General features: G+C 31.9%; 1 protein-coding gene across 2 annotated transcripts in view; it reads left to right on the top strand.

Moving 5' to 3' along the window:
- LOC143073155 (Fanconi anemia group I protein-like) overlaps positions 1–21,823 on the top strand; it is a 54,278-nt gene that overhangs the window by 12,373 nt on the left and 20,082 nt on the right. For both annotated transcript variants that reach the window (XM_076248486.1, XM_076248487.1), the window contains exons 7-22: positions 1,294–1,459; positions 2,046–2,134; positions 2,625–2,754; positions 3,986–4,078; positions 4,694–4,830; positions 5,084–5,258; positions 5,731–5,818; positions 7,061–7,262; positions 8,115–8,229; positions 15,066–15,188; positions 15,541–15,609; positions 16,167–16,268; positions 18,294–18,467; positions 18,809–18,930; positions 19,695–19,871; positions 20,354–20,533. In XM_076248486.1, the coding sequence (XP_076104601.1) occupies positions 1,294–1,459; positions 2,046–2,134; positions 2,625–2,754; positions 3,986–4,078; positions 4,694–4,830; positions 5,084–5,258; positions 5,731–5,818; positions 7,061–7,262; positions 8,115–8,229; positions 15,066–15,188; positions 15,541–15,609; positions 16,167–16,268; positions 18,294–18,467; positions 18,809–18,930; positions 19,695–19,871; positions 20,354–20,533 (2,142 nt within the window). The remainder of the gene's footprint in view (positions 1–1,293; positions 1,460–2,045; positions 2,135–2,624; positions 2,755–3,985; positions 4,079–4,693; positions 4,831–5,083; positions 5,259–5,730; positions 5,819–7,060; positions 7,263–8,114; positions 8,230–15,065; positions 15,189–15,540; positions 15,610–16,166; positions 16,269–18,293; positions 18,468–18,808; positions 18,931–19,694; positions 19,872–20,353; positions 20,534–21,823) is intronic.

The raw sequence follows: 21,823 nt of genomic DNA on the forward strand, positions 1-21,823 counted from the left end.
ACTTTCGTCACATTTTTCTCAGGAACTACACATCCACCCTTTCTGTAATTTGGTATCAACATTTATATATGTTAGCCATACCGTGTGATGCGTTTTCAGATTCATCACTTGACAACTTCCTGTTTACCGAACACTTGTATGATTTTACACATGATAGCCAAGTTGAAAATTTTCGTCACATTTTTCTCAGGAACTACAGATCCACCCTTTCTGTAATTTGGTATCAACATTTATATATGTTAGCCATACCGTGTGATGCGTTTTCAGATTCATCACTTGACAACTTCCTGTTTACCGAACACTTGTATGATTTTACACATGATAGCCAAGTTGAAAATTTTCGTCACATTTTTCTCAGCAACTACAATACAAGGATTTCTGAAATTTGGTTTCAGGATTTATATAAGTCAGCTATACCGTGTGATGCGTTTTCAGATTCATCACTTGACAACTTCCTGTTTACCGAACACTTGCATATTTTTACACTATTAATATTATCCACTTGCGGCGGGGGTATCATCAGTGAGCAGTAGCTCGCAGTTTCACTTGTTTTAACTTCCTCCAAATCGGACAATATTTAAGATAACCTTTATTTACAATATTCAAACTGGTTTTGTTGCCTTGTACATGTTCATGTTTTTTTTTGTACATTAAATTTGGGTCTTCGTCGAAACCATACTTATTCCAGACATTCCATATCAGAGGACATTTCTGGCATTTCCTCTGCACTTCTTGTATTATTATAATGACAATGACAAGACTAACAGTAGAGAGTATCATTAATTGATAGAACAAAACAACAATTCGCTGAAGTCATGCAACTATGTTCATCAAAAGGCTTTGGGGTTTTTCAATAGAAATAATAGCAAGCTAAACTAACTTAAAAGATTATAATTAGAGATAAATCTCGTCTTTACTAGCTAAATTTCACAAATTTAAAGTTGTTTATAAAAAATTATATCAAGAATGATGGTTAATTACATTTTTTGGGTATTCAGTTAAACCGCATGGTTCTATTATTACCATACGAAAACACCTGAGACGTTAAACCGCATGGTTCTATTACAATAGGAAAACACCAGAGACATCCCTAAAATATATAGGTGCTCCTATCATTGGAGGAACATACATAGTTGTGTATACACACATGGCGGTACGGAACACGATTGGAAATCCATTAGACGTTATCCAAATGTTTTGAAATGAAGTGCGCCATTTCTGGTCGATATGTGCTATAGACGCAGGGTGCATGTCCTTCCCCGATCACTGTATAACATCATTTTCATTTTTCAGATGGAGTTCAAAGAGTGTATTACATCTGGCGGCCATGTTTAAAGATGTACAGATGTCTTTAGATGAACTGAAATTTGTCATTGACAAAATTATACGTCTTTTCAAAGACACTGACTTACAAGATTTACCTGCTCTTATTTACCAGCTTCTGTTATTATCAACAAAGGTATTAATTTAAAATTACAAATAGATAAACTTATAACCTGCAGTTATTTCTATTCCATAATAACACATATGGAATATGCATTTGAAAAATTTAGTATTATATTTCCAACAAGAACCACTTCTTTATAAAGTTCATTCCATTTTTCAGTTAGACCCATGGTATATTCACCAGAAGTTTGTAATTTTGATTTGAAAATGGTTTTTGTTGGACTTTTGTTTTCTTGCATAATGTGGAAGGTAAAAAATTTAAGTAAAAAATGTATTATCGACAAAATGTTGCATTTTGGGAACTTTTTATTCAAGTATTTAAATAATAATTTAGTTCATCTAAAAATAATATAAAATGTGAACAAGCAGAAGGAAGAGCTTTATACTGTTGTATTGCTTTATTTCAGGGTTTATAAATATTTATTAGTGTTAATTTTGTGGGTTTTTTTTTTTTATGAAGTAACAAATTTCTAGGAATTATAGAAATGATATTTCTTTTTTATCAAGTAATTAAAGTATCCCTTATAGAAGTAATTTCTTGGAATCAAATATGAGAAGAACCGGGATCATTATCATTATTATGTTACTGTTTATTATAGGGACACAAAAGACTTGTTATAGAAGGTATAATTAATTTCTATGTAGACCAAGATAAACAGAATCATGGTAGAAGTGAAAATGAATTGAGGTTTGTTCTGATTTTTATTGAATATAAGTTTCTTGATTTTTTTTATACAACAATGGAGCAAAAAGAAACAAATTTGAATCAAGATGACAACACCAGAGACAATTCATAATAAAAAAAAGGAAGACTTGAGTGAAAGCTGTAGAAGATCTAAAACAAACCAAAATAGATTAGCAAAACTTAATACATTGAACTTCATCAAGGTTTATAACACACACAAACAAATCTAGTTGAAATATTGAAATATTTATACACATAAAGCATTATGTTAAATGTTAATGTTTATCAGCATAGTTATCAGTAATTTTATTTTATTTGTTTAAAATACATGCATGCGTTGATATGTGTTAGGAATATCAGGTGTCTGAAAAAAATAATGATACATGGTTATGGTGGATTTTAAGTTGAAATCGGAATTCTGTATAAAAAAATAAGGCCAAAATAAATGACAAAAAGATTTTTTTAAATAAAAGTACTTAATTTACTTTTACAGTGAAGATTTGATGAGTGATGCAACCGACATAGAAGTATTGAGGCACACAGAAGGGACAGTTATTTTGCATATAAGTTTTGCTGTTAAACAAGACCAAGAACTAGGAAGAGAATTTATTAAATTGCTGAAGGTACTTTTTTCCTGATTTCATATAGGTGGAAAGTTAAAAAGGTTTTCAAAAAAAGTAACAGAACTATAGGTACCACTAAAACTGAATATTGAAATGTAAAAAAAAACCAATTATTTCTTAGAATTATTAAACTACTTCTTTCCATTTTACGCAACATGACAATTGCTATCAAAAATGTTGTTTCCATTTTAAGACAAATGGCACATGTATGTTAAATATATTAGTCAATGTGAGAAGTGAAACACAACTATGAATTACAAGAGATCAATTTTATTGAAATCAAATCTCTGTACTAACCAGTCCGTCCGTCTGTTCGTTTGTCTGTCAGTCCATCTGTCTGTCCGTCCGTCCGTCTGTCTGTCCGGCGTAAACATGTTGCACCGTAACTTGAGAACGACTTATCCAACCAAATTTCATGAAACTTTAAATAGTTGTTTCTTATGATGGTCAAATGATCTGTATACTTTTTGGTGAAAATAAGATTAAAACTTTTTGAGTTACAACACTTTGTAACTAAAACAGGGGTGTGTTTTTTTCACATGTCGCACCTTATCTCAAAAGCGATTTTTGATTATTGCTTAAAACTTTACACACTTCTTAGTTATATTAATCTAAAGATCTGTATACTTTTTGGTGATGATTAAAAATTTCATTTTTGAGTTATTCAGTATTTTGTAAAAAAGGGGGAGGTTTTTTTTACATGTCACACTGTATCTCAAAAATGATTTATGATTATTGCTTAAAACTTTACACACTTCTTTATTATATTAATCTTAAGATCTGTATACTTTTTGGTGATGATTCAAAATTTTATTTTTGAGTTATTGTCTTTTGTAAAAAAGGCAGATTTTTTTTTACATGTCGCGCCGTATCTCAAAAACAATTTATGATTATTGCTTAAAACTTTACACACTTCTTTGTTTTATTAATCTAAAGATCTGTATACTTTTCGGTTTCTATTCAAAATTTTATTTTAGTGATATTTAGTTTTTTGTAAAAAGAAAAAAACAGGAGGGGTTTCACATGTCCTGCCGTATCTCAAAAACAATATATGGTTATTGCTCAAGACTTTCTCAGAAACCATTTATGATTTTGCATAAAACTTCTACACAGACGACGGGCGTATCATGCGCTCATGGCGCAGCTGTTTATTATATGTGATATTCATTGAGTTTTTACCTTCCAGAGCAATGGCAAATGAGAGTTTTAAAATTTAGTATTTTTATTTCAGAGCAATCAAATGAGATCAGCAGCCCAAGTTTTATCCCCATTCAATTTTGCACTGGCTTTGTGTCTAGCACGTATCCATAGATTCGAGGACCAAGTAAGATATGTTATTTAAAGTCTATTGATTGTTAGGTTTCCTCTAATCACTCACACTACACATGACATAAGATTTAATGCCTCCATTCAGACTGGATGGCACCCAAAACTGATGTCAAAGGAAAAGTCCCAGATATTTTCTATACCCCAGTCAATCCATGGGTTTAAATTTACAGGAATATGAACTAACTCAATTTATCTAAAAGATCAACCAAAAAAAAAAAAATGTACCACTCCAATTTTACACAAAATTCTAACTTTTCTAACATTATAAATCAATTGATTTTTTAGTGGATTGACTTATGCACAATATTGTAAGCATTGCATTTATTATGTCATTTTAAACTAAAATACGATTTTAATTTTTGAGATATTCAGAAAAATCCTGTTTGTATCATATTAAATATTCCAAAATGCTAGTTTAAATTATTGTGATTATAACCCTGTCATATTTTTCGCAATAAAAACATCGCAATAATTTCTGAATTTTTCAGTTACTCACAGTACAAAGTGTAAAAATCAAACAATTGGAAGAATTTTATTTCAATATTCTGAATGAGCCAAATATAAAGATTTCTTGTTTATAATATTTATAATATTCTTCCTCTGCTGACAGATTTATGACCTTATAAAGACGATGATATTAAAGAGTTTTAAGGATGGAGAGAAACAATCTTCTTCTCGGTGGGTCAGAGAAATAGTACAGGACACTTGCCATGTGCAAGAATTTGCTTTGGAAACAATAAAGAATAGGTAATTATCTTCTGGTACTCTGTTTAATTATTGCATTCAGATCTATATTTCTTAAGTTTAGGATATAAGAAAACAATATTAAACTGATATAAACGTAACACTTGACTCCATTACTGATCTTTCCAATCCAGGTATTTTGGAGATTGTAATGCATTTGTTTATGTATTCATAAGATATTTGCATGTATGTTTTACTAACATGAAGATAATCTTATAGTTGAAAATCATCGCATGAATGTCATCATTTATTGTAGTAAATATGGCTGGGATCATGTGATACAAGGCTTGGTACATTTAGGCTTTCTACTGATGGATTCCTTTGGTCCTAAGGCAATATTTGGTAGGATAGAGACATCAGCAGTACCACAGACGGGTCCAACTCACTTAGCTTGTCAGCTTGGTAGTCAAATTCTTCTAAATACTTTCAAGGTACTGTTAGACAATATTTTATAGTGGAAGTATACAACTTGTTTTCAAAGGAATATTTCAACATAATTAAGAATTTGGGCATAGTCAAAGTCAGTGCTCAGTACAACATTAGGTGGTGAATAGGACTGACATTTTAATTTTGTATATTATATAATGTCTACAGACAATTTCTTACATCTCATAACACCACACAATGCTGCAACCCAGATATATTTACAGGTATATTGTGAAAAAGTGTACACATTCAACATTGATATTCAAAATTACATAACATTGCAAAACTAAACTTGAGTAAAATTTATATTGACAATTTTAACAATTGGCTAACACATTGTACAAGTACTGTAAAAGATTAAAAAAAAACAGTTTTCTTTAGATTTAACACTACATACAGCCAGTTTCCAATAACTCAAACAGAACAATCTGGATTATAGTATGTTAACTTTTTATTTTTGACTTTCCTGTTTTTAAGCAACATGAAATGGTGAGAGCTGAGATTTTAGATCAGATTTTCAACAGAGTTGTTGCTAAAGCAACAACACCAGTCAGTCACTACATGGGTAAGATAAAAGAAAAGTTTGTCTAAATAATATATTAATATAATCATACATTTGATAAAACAATAATATAAAATACATACATTCTTTCATGAGAGTTCTCCATACATCCATAGGACTTTATAAAACCTTGGGACCATTTTGCTTTCTGAGTTGATTTTATAATATTATATATTAAAAATGTGGAGCTATAACTTTATGAAACACTGCTATATCAAATCCAGGACACACACCCTTACTTCTCCATTAAGATTTTTAAAATCTGAATGTTTTATATTTGCCTCTTTGTTATATTTTTATGTTCTAGCAATTCTGGTAAATATTTCTCATGTTTTGACAATTCTCACTTATTAGATAATATTAGTTACATAGTGTGCTAGTGACATTATTTGAGCTTCGCTCTCACCCCATATGGAATTTACTGACCCCATATATACTGTATTAGGTCACTATCACACTATGTAACGAATTTATCTTACCGGCTATCTTAAGTGTGAAATTTAGACTTAGTGACCTATCAAAAAGAGCAAGTCTTCAATACTGTTAGCATTAAGAAACTACTTCTATGATCCTACAAAAACAGATACTAACAAAAAAAAACTTGTTAGGTTTAAATGTGTTTTATGAATTTATTTCAATCTTAATCGTCACTTTCTTCGTCTGTTGAAACCTTTATGATTTTTTCTCAGTACCGTTTTGTTTTTATAAAGGGAAGTAACACCACTACTAACTGTGTATGAAATAAGCCCCACCTCCATACTACCTTATAAGGAATATAAAGGGATGGATGTAACACCACTACTAACCGTGTATGAGATAAGCCCCGCCTCCCTTTTAACCTAATATCAAATATACACGGTCTCCACGAGGGTGCTTTTAACCAATCACATTCTTAGAAATGTATAGGAGGTAAGATAAATAAATATACTAGGTTAAAATTTGGTCAATGTTGCTTATGGTGTAAAAAATATAAATACTGGTATATGTCAACTACGGTTTTGACCAAGATTTCCCTGAACATGGACATTTAATAGTTTAAACAGGGCATGGTGTCCTTGGATACAAAATCAATAAATGATAAAATAATAAACTTTGAATTAAATCGCATGATTTATTAGTTAGATTTTTGTGCATATTGGAAGTTTGTAATGTTTTTCCTATCCTGAAGTTCATTAATAAGTTAATCACCAGAAACAATATCAATTACTTATAAAAAATGTCTGTGTTTTTTTTTTTAATTTTTAGATTTGTTATACAGTGCAGTGTTGTCAGCACCACAGATTCTTTTGGAATCAACACCAAAAGTACGGGAGTTGTTGGACTATCTGTCATTCTTGTCTCCAGTGTCTGCTGAAGCACTTCTAATGGCAATCCATCCACTTCTTAAACTCAGTTTAACCCTGAAAGACTCACTCATACTCATCCTTAGAAAAGCCATGTTTTCAAGGTTTGTGAATTAGTGTTGACAGTATTTAAAAGTTACATTTTTGATTGCTTGATTGTTGGTCAATACCTTGAAATAATACTTTATACATTTGTCTGTAAACAAACTTTATACATATGTCTGTAAACAAACTTATTACATATGTCTGTAAACAGTATATCAAGACATAAAAAAGCAATTGGATTTTTTAGACAGATATTATGCACAATGTGCAGGTTGATAAATGTATCTATCAACAGATTGCATGTGAAACCTGCTGAGGAGGTGTAACACAGGGTTTTAACATCAGAAAAGCAAGAGATCTGCCAAATAAAACATTTTAGACAGGCAGTTTTTAAGAATTGCTGGATGAATTATATTTGTGAAGTTGTTGTGATCCCGAGTAAATGATTACACTTAGCCAAGACGCTGATTGGTATTCTGTGTCTGGTTGTGGCACGATTGTCTCTTTGGTTTACGTTTTATGACTTCGTCTAGTGGTTACCGGAAAAGAGAGAGAGAGGGCATAATGGGATCGTGCAACTTCCGGCAGGGTCTGGCTTAATACCAACGAATACTACAAAGTCATTATGTGACAAATAAGACCTACCACTAGCCTATAACAGAAGAATTGCATTTATACCTTACTAGAAAGTTTATAGAAGTCTTAGTTTTATACTGCTAAGGGGCTGAATTATTCAAAATAGCCACCTTTTTCACACACAATACATATTATGTAAATGATACAAATTATCTAGCAGTGAAATTATAAAAAAAATATTCATAAACATTTGATTAGAGATTCATTCTTAAAGATTGTTTAAATAACTGAAGCATACTGAATTTATCTGTGAATGATTTTTTTCCTCATTTCAGACAGTTAGATGCCAGAAAAATAGGCTTACAAGGCTTTCTCTTGATACTGAAACATTTTAAAGTACTAGGAGGTCTGCCATCAAGTCAATCTAGTCAACAGTTCTCAAGTAGTCAGGTAATTAACAGTATGTCTATGAATACTGTCCAATAAGTTTGAGTTTTAAGTTTTATGAGTTATTCCAACCTAGAAGCAATAGAAAATCACTAATACTTATGGGACATTTAAACTGAAAACACCATGAATTCAGAAATGCTTGTGTGCATTTACTAGTATAATTGTTGAACAAAGGTCACTTGATAAACTTTTATGCTTTTAGGGAATATTAACCCTTTCACGTTCCGCCAAATTGGACGTAAACTTATGGAAAGACACTATCAAAGTTCAATCGCATATAGCATTCGCACTGAGGCTTACATAAAGGTCGTTTTAGGTCCATTTGAGAGATAATTGATAAAATATTTCAAAACATATAATATATCAGAAATTTTGTCTTTTGAAGTCACGTGTTATCTGTCCAAAAGTCACGTGACTTGCGAAAAAAAAGTAAAAAAATACAAAAGTCTTCCGAAAAAGGTCGTGTTGAGACTTTTATAAGGGCTAATAGGATAAAGTTTTAGTGTCAAAGCAATGTCCTAAGTCTGATAGACACAGGAAAGTTACCATTATGGTATAGTTGGAGGAAATACGTGCTATATGCCCCCCAAACGTTGATGCCCGCAACATGCAAAATAACGGTTTTCAGCCGTTTTTTCGTCAAAAATCTTATACTTGACACAAATTTTAGCTTAAATTATGTTTTTCCAAGCAGCACATAGAATTTTGACATTGAAAGTAAAGATTCAATGAATGACCAATAATTACTTTGGTGTTTTGGGCCTATGATGTTTTAGTTTAAGGGGGGGGGGGTGCAATTAGGACACACACATTCTTTAAAAACATACAAACATTGTTTTTAAGTTGACTTTTGTATGTATTCATGACCCTCTTTTTGAAATTGAAAGTAAAGTTAAGTTAAGTTTCATTTAATATAGGAAATTATTTTTTCACCTCCGGCTTTGAGGTTCGAACATGCAATCTTCCTGCTGTGGGCTAGTGCAGCTTCCCACTGAACCACGGGAGTTCCAGTTTATAATAATGAAATTTTAATACTTAACTCTTTCATAAAGCAACGAAGTGAAAGTAATCAAATAATCAGCCTGTTTACTGTTTTCGTTTTGAAATTAAGTCTCGATATAACATAGAATTGTTGTAAAACCCATTATTTTGAGCAAATATAGGATGATATCATACTTTAGTCTGCCATTTTTTTCTAGACGTTTACCGGTTTCTTTATTTGAACAAAAGTGTTTTCGACATTCCCATAACCAGGCACTTCATAAACAAAGTTCTGTTACATCTATTTCAACTTCGGAAAAAAAAAATTCATGACTTTTTGTCTTTTTTGTCTTTTTTTCAATTAATTTGGAAAGAAATGACCACAAATTGAGAGTGCATTTCAAGTAAATGATTGCGTTGGTACACTTTCAATCACTTTTTTCACTTAAGTACAAGTTTTAATCATACTTTGAATAGTTTCCCTCAAAAATACACGGCGAAGTTGATAAAAAAAAGTCATATTGCCCCTAAAATCAACAGTTTATTTTCCCATACTCGACGGAAATATTAAGTTCAAATTAAAAAAAAAACCACGGTTTTTACAGGAGAAAACGTTGTCCGTTAGGGGCGATTTGATACCAAACCGTACTCGGAAGAAGTTTAAGGCACCACTAATCACACAGCTGTGATATAGGGGATTGATTTGAGCCATCAACCACTTCTGTACGTCAACAAATGTCAAAGATTCAATACTTTGCGCAAGTTAGTTACCCAAAAATATAGTCCATCGGTACCAGAGTACCGATGGGAACAGGAAGGGGTTAAGAATGCTTAACCCTTTCACGTTCCGCCAAATTGGACGTAAACTTATGGAAAGACACTATCAAAGTTCAATCGCATATAGCATTCGCACTGAGGCTTACATAAAGGTCGTTTTAGGTCCATTTGAGAGATAATTGATAAAATATTTCAAAACATATAATATATCAGAAATTTTGTCTTTTGAAGTCACGTGTTATCTGTCCAAAAGTCACGTGACTTGCGAAAAAAAAGTAAAAAAATACAAAAGTCTTCCGAAAAAGGTCGTGTTGAGACTTTTATAAGGGCTAATAGGATAAAGTTTTAGTGTCAAAGCAATGTCCTAAGTCTGATAGACACAGGAAAGTTACCATTATGGTATAGTTGGAGGAAATACGTGCTATATGCCCCCCAAACGTTGATGCCCGCAACATGCAAAATAACGGTTTTCAGCCGTTTTTTCGTCAAAAATCTTATACTTGACACAAATTTTAGCTTAAATTATGTTTTTCCAAGCAGCACATAGAATTTTGACATTGAAAGTAAAGATTCAATGAATGACCAATAATTACTTTGGTGTTTTGGGCCTATGATGTTTTAGTTTAAGGGGGGGGGGGGTGCAATTAGGACACACACATTCTTTAAAAACATACAAACATTGTTTTTAAGTTGACTTTTGTATGTATTCATGACCCTCTTTTTGAAATTGAAAGTAAAGTTAAGTTAAGTTTCATTTAATATAGGAAATTATTTTTTCACCTCCGGCTTTGAGGTTCGAACATGCAATCTTCCTGCTGTGGGCTAGTGCAGCTTCCCACTGAACCACGGGAGTTCCAGTTTATAATAATGAAATTTTAATACTTAACTCTTTCATAAAGCAACGAAGTGAAAGTAATCAAATAATCAGCCTGTTTACTGTTTTCGTTTTGAAATTAAGTCTCGATATAACATAGAATTGTTGTAAAACCCATTATTTTGAGCAAATATAGGATGATATCATACTTTAGTCTGCCATTTTTTTCTAGACGTTTACCGGTTTCTTTATTTGAACAAAAGTGTTTTCGACATTCCCATAACCAGGCACTTCATAAACAAAGTTCTGTTACATCTATTTCAACTTCGGAAAAAAAAAATTCATGACTTTTTGTCTTTTTTGTCTTTTTTTCAATTAATTTGGAAAGAAATGACCACAAATTGAGAGTGCATTTCAAGTAAATGATTGCGTTGGTACACTTTCAATCACTTTTTTCACTTAAGTACAAGTTTTAATCATACTTTGAATAGTTTCCCTCAAAAATACACGGCGAAGTTGATAAAAAAAAGTCATATTGCCCCTAAAATCAACAGTTTATTTTCCCATACTCGACGGAAATATTAAGTTCAAATTAAAAAAAAAACCACGGTTTTTACAGGAGAAAACGTTGTCCGTTAGGGGCGATTTGATACCAAACCGTACTCGGAAGAAGTTTAAGGCACCACTAATCACACAGCTGTGATATAGGGGATTGATTTGAGCCATCAACCACTTCTGTACGTCAACAAATGTCAAAGATTCAATACTTTGCGCAAGTTAGTTACCCAAAAATATAGTCCATCGGTACCAGAGTACCGATGGGAACAGGAAGGGGTTAAGAATGCTTAACCCTTTCACGTTCCGCCAAATTGGACGTAAACTTATGGAAAGACACTATCAAAGTTCAATCGCATATAGCATTCGCACTGAGGCTTACATAAAGGTCGTTTTAGGTCCATTTGAGAGATAATTGATAAAATATTTCAAAACATATAATATATCAGAAATTTTGTCTTTTGAAGTCACGTGTTATCTGTCCAAAAGTCACGTGACTTGCGAAAAAAAAGTAAAAAAATACAAAAGTCTTCCGAAAAAGGTCGTGTTGAGACTTTTATAAGGGCTAATAGGATAAAGTTTTAGTGTCAAAGCAATGTCCTAAGTCTGATAGACACAGGAAAGTTACCATTATGGTATAGTTGGAGGAAATACGTGCTATATGCCCCCCAAACGTTGATGCCCGCAACATGCAAAATAACGGTTTTCAGCCGTTTTTTCGTCAAAAATCTTATACTTGACACAAATTTTAGCTTAAATTATGTTTTTCCAAGCAGCACATAGAATTTTGACATTGAAAGTAAAGATTCAATGAATGACCAATAATTACTTTGGTGTTTTGGGCCTATGATGTTTTAGTTTAAGGGGGGGGGGGGTGCAATTAGGACACACACATTCTTTAAAAACATACAAACATTGTTTTTAAGTTGACTTTTGTATGTATTCATGACCCTCTTTTTGAAATTGAAAGTAAAGTTAAGTTAAGTTTCATTTAATATAGGAAATTATTTTTTCACCTCCGGCTTTGAGGTTCGAACATGCAATCTTCCTGCTGTGGGCTAGTGCAGCTTCCCACTGAACCACGGGAGTTCCAGTTTATAATAATGAAATTTTAATACTTAACTCTTTCATAAAGCAACGAAGTGAAAGTAATCAAATAATCAGCCTGTTTACTGTTTTCGTTTTGAAATTAAGTCTCGATATAACATAGAATTGTTGTAAAACCCATTATTTTGAGCAAATATAGGATGATATCATACTTTAGTCTGCCATTTTTTTCTAGACGTTTACCGGTTTCTTTATTTGAACAAAAGTGTTTTCGACATTCCCATAACCAGGCACTTCATAAACAAAGTTCTGTTACATCTATTTCAACTTCGGAAAAAAAAAATTCATGACTTTTTGTCTTTTTTGTCTTTTTTTCAATTAATTTGGAAAGAAATGACCACAAATTGAGAGTGCATTTCAAGTAAATGATTGCGTTGGTACACTTTCAATCACTTTTTTCACTTAAGTACAAGTTTTAATCATACTTTGAATAGTTTCCCTCAAAAATACACGGCGAAGTTGATAAAAAAAAGTCATATTGCCCCTAAAATCAACAGTTTATTTTCCCATACTCGACGGAAATATTAAGTTCAAATTAAAAAAAAAACCACGGTTTTTACAGGAGAAAACGTTGTCCGTTAGGGGCGATTTGATACCAAACCGTACTCGGAAGAAGTTTAAGGCACCACTAATCACACAGCTGTGATATAGGGGATTGATTTGAGCCATCAACCACTTCTGTACGTCAACAAATGTCAAAGATTCAATACTTTGCGCAAGTTAGTTACCCAAAAATATAGTCCATCGGTACCAGAGTACCGATGGGAACAGGAAGGGGTTAAGAATGCTTAACCCTTTCACGTTCCGCCAAATTGGACGTAAACTTATGGAAAGACACTATCAAAGTTCAATCGCATATAGCATTCGCACTGAGGCTTACATAAAGGTCGTTTTAGGTCCATTTGAGAGATAATTGATAAAATATTTCAAAACATATAATATATCAGAAATTTTGTCTTTTGAAGTCACGTGTTATCTGTCCAAAAGTCACGTGACTTGCGAAAAAAAAGTAAAAAAATACAAAAGTCTTCCGAAAAAGGTCGTGTTGAGACTTTTATAAGGGCTAATAGGATAAAGTTTTAGTGTCAAAGCAATGTCCTAAGTCTGATAGACACAGGAAAGTTACCATTATGGTATAGTTGGAGGAAATACGTGCTATATGCCCCCCAAACGTTGATGCCCGCAACATGCAAAATAACGGTTTTCAGCCGTTTTTTCGTCAAAAATCTTATACTTGACACAAATTTTAGCTTAAATTATGTTTTTCCAAGCAGCACATAGAATTTTGACATTGAAAGTAAAGATTCAATGAATGACCAATAATTACTTTGGTGTTTTGGGCCTATGATGTTTTAGTTTAAGGGGGGGGGGGTGCAATTAGGACACACACATTCTTTAAAAACATACAAACATTGTTTTTAAGTTGACTTTTGTATGTATTCATGACCCTCTTTTTGAAATTGAAAGTAAAGTTAAGTTAAGTTTCATTTAATATAGGAAATTATTTTTTCACCTCCGGCTTTGAGGTTCGAGCATGCAATCTTCCTGCTGTGGGCTAGTGCAGCTTCCCACTGAACCACGGGAGTTCCAGTTTATAATAATGAAATTTTAATACTTAACTCTTTCATAAAGCAACGAAGTGAAAGTAATCAAATAATCAGCCTGTTTACTGTTTTCGTTTTGAAATTAAGTCTCGATATAACATAGAATTGTTGTAAAACCCATTATTTTGAGCAAATATAGGATGATATCATACTTTAGTCTGCCATTTTTTTCTAGACGTTTACCGGTTTCTTTATTTGAACAAAAGTGTTTTCGACATTCCCATAACCAGGCACTTCATAAACAAAGTTCTGTTACATCTATTTCAACTTCGGAAAAAAAAAATTCATGACTTTTTGTCTTTTTTGTCTTTTTTTCAATTAATTTGGAAAGAAATGACCACAAATTGAGAGTGCATTTCAAGTAAATGATTGCGTTGGTACACTTTCAATCACTTTTTTCACTTAAGTACAAGTTTTAATCATACTTTGAATAGTTTCCCTCAAAAATACACGGCGAAGTTGATAAAAAAAAGTCATATTGCCCCTAAAATCAACAGTTTATTTTCCCATACTCGACGGAAATATTAAGTTCAAATTAAAAAAAAAACCACGGTTTTTACAGGAGAAAACGTTGTCCGTTAGGGGCGATTTGATACCAAACCGTACTCGGAAGAAGTTTAAGGCACCACTAATCACACAGCTGTGATATAGGGGATTGATTTGAGCCATCAACCACTTCTGTACGTCAACAAATGTCAAAGATTCAATACTTTGCGCAAGTTAGTTACCCAAAAATATAGTCCATCGGTACCAGAGTACCGATGGGAACAGGAAGGGGTTAAGTACTAGTAATGCAATCAAAATTTTAAATTTGATTTGATTTGACAACTACACTGAAGACAGGCACCTTACCATAAGGCAAAGAGGTATTTTTATGGCAAGCACATAATGATATTGTGTATTTGATTTGTATGCAGCAACATGTGAAAACACCTGTTTTAAATATATATAAGATAGGTATATGATGAAGATAATGTGTATTACTGCTTTGTTTGTAGGTACAGGTAGATATACATGCCAGATATAATCCAGCCAGTAATGAAGCTCTGTGTTTAGAGATTATGGGTAACTTGAGAAGAGTTCTATCACAACAAGTTGATGTCAGACTTCTATTATATCAGGTTTGACTTCAATATAGTTTGACTTAATTTATAAATGTTGGGGTTTGAGTATTTTTAATGAAGTTAAATTCATAAAAGTGCTTCAAGTGCACAAAATTAATTGTGCTATTTTTATTTTATAACTGACCATAATGTAGCTGGGGCATATAGATTAATACAGCTAGTCTGGAAAACACAAATAATTCATGTTTTTTTTTTAAATGAAACCTTAAGGACCATTTTGATGAAAATGATGACCAGAAAAAAATATTACAATTTAAATAATGTTTGCAATGCCAACTGATATAAATAATTAATTCGATGGCTAGAGTTCTTTATTTTGTTGATTATCATATATGCTGATTTTTTACAGGGACTATATGATGCTCTTTGCAGAAATACACAGCTTCAGGGACCAGTTTTAGACTTACTGAAAACTCAGGTAAAATATGTTTATAAGAACAAAGTAAATAGTCTTTAAAATCTTCATGTACTGGAACACGGTTTTATGAATAAAAGGACATATAGGTATATGTTTAATGAAGATGTATCAATTTTTACTAAAAGAGAAAATAAAATTTATAAAAATGTATATCCAGTTAAAATCTTAAGGGGCATTACAGTTTCAAATGGAAAATATTTAATATGTTGGCTGTGAAAATTGGATTTACTTAGTTCATTACTGAGACCAGAAGTTACTTTTAGGTATTCATTAGTATAAAAATAAGGAGATAGGTATAATTGCCAATGAGACAACATACCACCAGAGTTCAAATTTAGTGGGATTTAAGCAATCATTGGTCACTGTATTGCTGTATGCCTTTAATAATGAGTAAAACTTTTTATGCACAGATTTTTCTTTCTCAGATAGTTGACAAATTTGATTCATGTGAAAGTAAGATGTGGTATGATTGTCAATGAGATAACTTTTAACCAGAGACCAACTGAAAAATATGTAATACATATTAATAATTGAATAATGTATTCAAACATTTTTAGTTCAAGAAATACTATGAACCATCTGAAGATGTAAATCCACCTTATAAACTGGATTTGTGTATATCTGCTCAAGGGGATCAAGTTTTCTTGGCAGAACCTTTGGTAAGTATATATACTTGGCATACTGTAGGGGCAACATTAAAAATATCTTTGTTTCCCCGACTGAGGTTGTCAGGGTATGGGTAGGTAGGTAGGCAAATTATTTTATTTTATTTCTTGATATAATTTTTCTATATTGAATTTTGTAAAAATTCAATATAGAAAAATTATATCAAGACAGGTCAGATAAGTCAAGAAAAGTAGGGTATTCCCTGTTTTCAGTGTACACCCATGTTTTCTGATGTTAAAAACAGTATACAGGAACCTCCTTTTTCCTATTCATTTTATGGTATGAAATCTACAAAAGCACACATCCTTCATGTGATAACAATGTGTAATGAAAGCAAGTGTTTAATTAGTTAAAAGTCAAGCTTATTTCAAGTCTAATTTGATGCATAACTCACAACAAAACAATTCCTGTGTTCACTAATTCATACCTTGATCATCAATTATGAGATGACAAAAAGATATTTTAATGACTTGGAAATTAAAATTTAATGAATAAAAATTTTCAATAATCAGTTATGTTCAGTTGCACCTGGATCATGCAGCTTGGTCAATTAATTCCTAAACAAAAGATTTGTATGTTTTTTCGAGTTCTAGAAAAAAACAAGGCTTCATTTATATGTTTTGTTGTTCCTAGAATACTTTAAAGTATTTACAAATTAACTGATGCAGTTATAACGTAAAAGTGCCCTTTTGTAAATTTCATGCCATAAATTGAAAAATAAAAACACTTTAAACTGGTCTTGTTTACACAAGAGGTGAAAGCAGGGAATTCGCGTATCCAACACTTTCTGACTTGTGCCCAACCTGTTCGAAGTCCAAGACAAAGTAGATTGATTTCAAAGCACGATTCAGACCATTTTTACTCAAAGATTTTATCCTTTAAACAGGAACAGAGGTAAAAGACAAAGCCAATCAAGGTGCACTCAGTGGGTTGAAAGATGCTTCAGATTTTTTATTTTCAAATATCACCCTTGCACACAACACAAATTGTGTAGCAAGGCAGTTCGTTTTCCTTGATTCTGAATCCTATAGACGCTTCAATGCAAAAATGTCTTGATTTAAAACGCTTGTTGATTACAGCATCGGAAAGGTATGACAAAAAACCAACGCACGTTTACTACAGCATCGGAAAGGTATCACCAAAAACCAACATAGCAAAAAAAAAATTTGGACAAGAATGACCAATAAAATTTTTCCAGTGGCGGCGATTCTTCAGGGTCGGTGGTGGGAGGGGAAACAAACAATATTTTATTTTATCAATGCAAAAATGCTTTGATTTAAAACGCTTGTTGATTACAGCATCGGAAAGGTATGACAAAAAACCAACGCACGTTTACTACAGCATCGGAAAGGTATCACCAAAAACCAACATAGCAAAAAAATAAATTTGGACAAGAATGACCACTAAAATTTTTCCAGTGGCTGCGATTCTTCAGGGTCGGTGGTGGGAGGGGAAACAAACAATATTTTATTTTTGGCCTAGACTATATTCTGAATTTGATAAATTCCTGTGTATTGAAAAAGTTTCTGAATCCTCTTTAAATATTTATAAATTTATATTGTAAACATTGTTCAATTTAAAAATAATTTGAAGTGGTATGATTGCCTATGAGACAACTATCCATCAGAGACTAAATAGTGTGTAATTATAAGGTGACTGTTCATCCATCAATAATGAAAAAACACACAACATATGGCAAGCTATAAATGCCCTGACTTACAAAAAAACTAAACAATTCAAAAGGGACCCCCCCCCCCCCTCCCCAAAAAAAAAAAAAAAAAATGGAAAAAAGATATACACCATGTAAATGATTAAAAGCACATGCCTAATTGGTTTGCTTTTATATTTTGCTAGCATTCTCTATGTTTGGTGTAGACTTTTTTTACTGCCTAAAGATCTAAGGCTTTATTATTTTGATATTACAGGCCCATCTTATATGTTGTATACAGATATGCCTAACAAAGATAATGGATATACATAGACAAACTAACACTGATTTTATTATTCTAATATTTCAGGCCCATCTTATATGTTGTATACAGTTATGCCTAACAAAGATAATGGATATACGTAGACAAACTAATGGTGATGACGAAGAAGAGGATGTAACACGTAGCCACACAGAATTAGAAGATATAATGGATTCACTTGTTAAAAGGATGATAAAGTCAGAAATGGAAGACTTTGAACTGGTATAAATAGTTAAAAACATATATTTGATCTTTGTTTATTTGCATGCTTCTTTTTTAATTTGAGGAATGGACAGATATCTGTATTATTGTAAATTTATTTAAATGTGCTATCCCTTGCTGAAAAGCTACATGTAACAAAATATCATGACTGGTTAACTACACAATGGCAAATATAATAGTTAAACATGAAAACTATATCAAAGGGAAAATAATTTGATAACATTAAGGAGACAGCACAGTGAAAAGCAGATCCAGATGGTTTTGAAAATGTTTAAATACAAATAGTGTAAGTGAATATAGATTTAACTGTAAAGTCTAAACTAATAAAATTAATTTTTCAGGACAAGTCAGCAGATTTCTCACCCAATAACAGTGTTGGAGTAAAAAACAAACTCTTTGCTATACTTGTGATGGGTACTTATGAGGTGTTGATTGAATATATATTCAGAACAGGACATAATAGGTATGGTTTATTATTCATAGACAGAAAAAATAATTTCTTTTTTTCCAACAATTATTTACTGCTCTCTCAGTTTAGTCCATGTATCAAATTCAAGATTATTAATTTTTTTTCTTTTTTTCTGATACTTTTATTTGGAGAACCAATTTTTTTTTAAATGAAAATTGAATATTGAAGCAATTGTATAAAAAGGTTTGTCTAAATTCGCTGGGATTTATTTTAAGCCAGGGTAATTTTCATAGTCCTTCTTAAGATTGCACTTATGAGAATATTGACAATGCGATTTCCCATACGAACTTCCTTTGTAACTAAAACTGTGCCCTTTTTACTTTAAAGTTTTGTAAAAAAATATATCCTAGAACGGAAATTAATATGCACTAATATTTTAAAGGTCAAAACATTTTTGTATTTTATGAGGTTTTGAGGACATTTTGTTGTATTTCCAAACATGAAAACAAAAAAAGCACTTAAAGATGGCCATTTCATTAGATTTTTAAATAATGTTTGAGTTTTCTTATATGACAAGGACATTCTTAACCAAAACCCAAATTTATTGTTATGTATTTTTTTTTCAGATATAGATTAATATCATTTTAATTATAGATTTCCTTCTGTGAAAAATTTACAAAAATTTAAAAGGCAATGTTTACAATATTCCTGGTGAAGAATTAAATTTTACAGTAATTTATAAATTATTGATACAAATCTATGATATTATGAATAAAATAATAGTAAAAATTGTTTCAATTATGTTGGTTTTTTTTCAGTGATACAAGTTGCAGAGAAATTTTAGAGCTGTTTGGAAACTATACAAAACTTTATGATATTTTGAAAGAAAAGTCCAATCAGACTGGTGGAAAGAAAGGAAAGACAACTTCAGTTAAACCACCTCTAAGCCTTATGTCAATTAATTGTGTGTCATCTCTTCTCGAGACTTTAATCATGTAAGTTTTTATGTAACTGGACTGGCTCAAATGGCAGGTGTTAATTTTATCATTCTTTTACCTTTATTGTCATTTTATATGAAAACAAATTTAAAAGACAAATTGGCCAAAATTGAACCAAAGTTGTGAATCGTTCAGTTTTTCTTCAATTTACCATTTGACAATGTGGATACATTATTTACTGGGAACCAATTTTCTCAGCTTTATGTTAATAACAAATTAAAATCATCAACAATGTAATTATATCCTCTTGCCTTGACCTTTCAAGGGTTATTTATTTTAGTTAACCAACAACCCTAGTTATTTGATAATGAAATGAGTACTGTAATATAATAATTGTATTTCAAAAAATTAAATTTTTCCTGATATCATGTGTGAAGAAAACATTTCTCAGATTAAACATTCATGTAAGAGTTGTTATAACTCTCAAAAGTAAAAAATGTCTTGTTTTGTAAAAATTATGAGTCTGGTATGTTTTACAGGGATTCAGCTCCAAGTAACAAAGAAAACTTGTCAGGACTGAGAGAAGATATAGGATTTTACACTCATGTGTTGAATATAGCACACCAGAAAGTTCATCAGATACAGGAAAAGGGCAGATGTGATGGACCTGAAGGGAAAGAAAAGAGTAAACTTATGAAATATGTGTGTCAGCTTGGCAGGTATAGTACATAAAAGAGTAAACTTATGAAATATGTGTGTCAGTTTGGCAGGTATAGTACATAAAAGAGTAAACTTATGAAATATGTGTGTCAGCTTGGCAGGTATTGTACATAAAAGAGTAAACTTATGAAATATGTGTGTCAGCTTGGCAGGTATAGTACATAAAAGAGTAAACATGAAATATGTGTGTCAGCTTGGCAGGTATAGTACATAAACGAGTAAACTTATGAAATATGTGTGTCAGCTTGGCAGGTATTGTACATAAACGAGTAAACTTATGAAATATGTGTGTCAGCTTGGCAGGTATTGTACATAAAAGAGTAAACTTATGAAATATGTGTGTCAGCTTGGCAGGTATTGTACATAAAAGAGTAAACTTATGAAATATGTGTGTCAGCTTGGCAGGTATAGTACATAAACGAGTAAACTTATGAAATATGTGTGTCAGCTTGGCAGGTATAGTACATAAACGAGTAAACTTATGAAATATGTGTGTCAGCTTGGCAGGTATAGTACATAAAAGAGTAAACTTATAAAATATGTGTGCCAGCTTGGCAGGTATAGTACATAAAAGAGTAAACTTATGAAATATGTGTGTCAGCTTGGCAGGTATAGTACATAAAAGAGTAAACTTATGAAATATGTGTGTCAGCTTGGCAGGTATAGTACATAAAAGAGTAAACTTATGAAATATGTGTGTCAGCTTGGCAGGTATAGTACATAAAAGAGTAAACTTATGAAATATGTGTGCCAGCTTGGCAGGTATAGTACATAAACGAGTAAACTTATGAAATATGTGTGTCAGCTTGGCAGGTATAGTACATAAAAGAGTAAACTTATGAAATATGTGTGCCAGCTTGGCAGGTATAGTACATAAAAGAGTAAACTTATGAAATATGTGTGTCAGCTTGGTAGGTATAGTACATAAGGCCAATTAAAATTAATTGATAGATTTTCATCCCCGCCGCCCCTCCGAAATCGTCCCGCCCCAATTTTTTTTATTTTAAAAAAATTACGATTTCCGGATTTTGTTCATTTCCGTTTCCGGTAACCGTCAAAAATTTCGTTTCCTTCAGAACTTCCTGTTTCAAACTTCGGTTTTCGTATTTCTTCGAGTAATTTAAAATGATTCTTCAGCTCTATGATGACAAAATCATCTACCGAGAATAGAGATTGATTACGAGAAGGGTATAAAATAATCGGTTTACAAGTAATACGCTGTGTCCAAGAACGCAAATCGCGGCATGACACAATTTTCTGTGGTTAGAAAACCGTTGATTTTTTATTGA

The sequence above is a fragment of the Mytilus galloprovincialis genome, chromosome 4, assembly GCF_965363235.1.
Source record: "Mytilus galloprovincialis chromosome 4, xbMytGall1.hap1.1, whole genome shotgun sequence".
Lineage (NCBI taxonomy): Eukaryota > Metazoa > Mollusca > Bivalvia > Mytilida > Mytilidae > Mytilus > Mytilus galloprovincialis.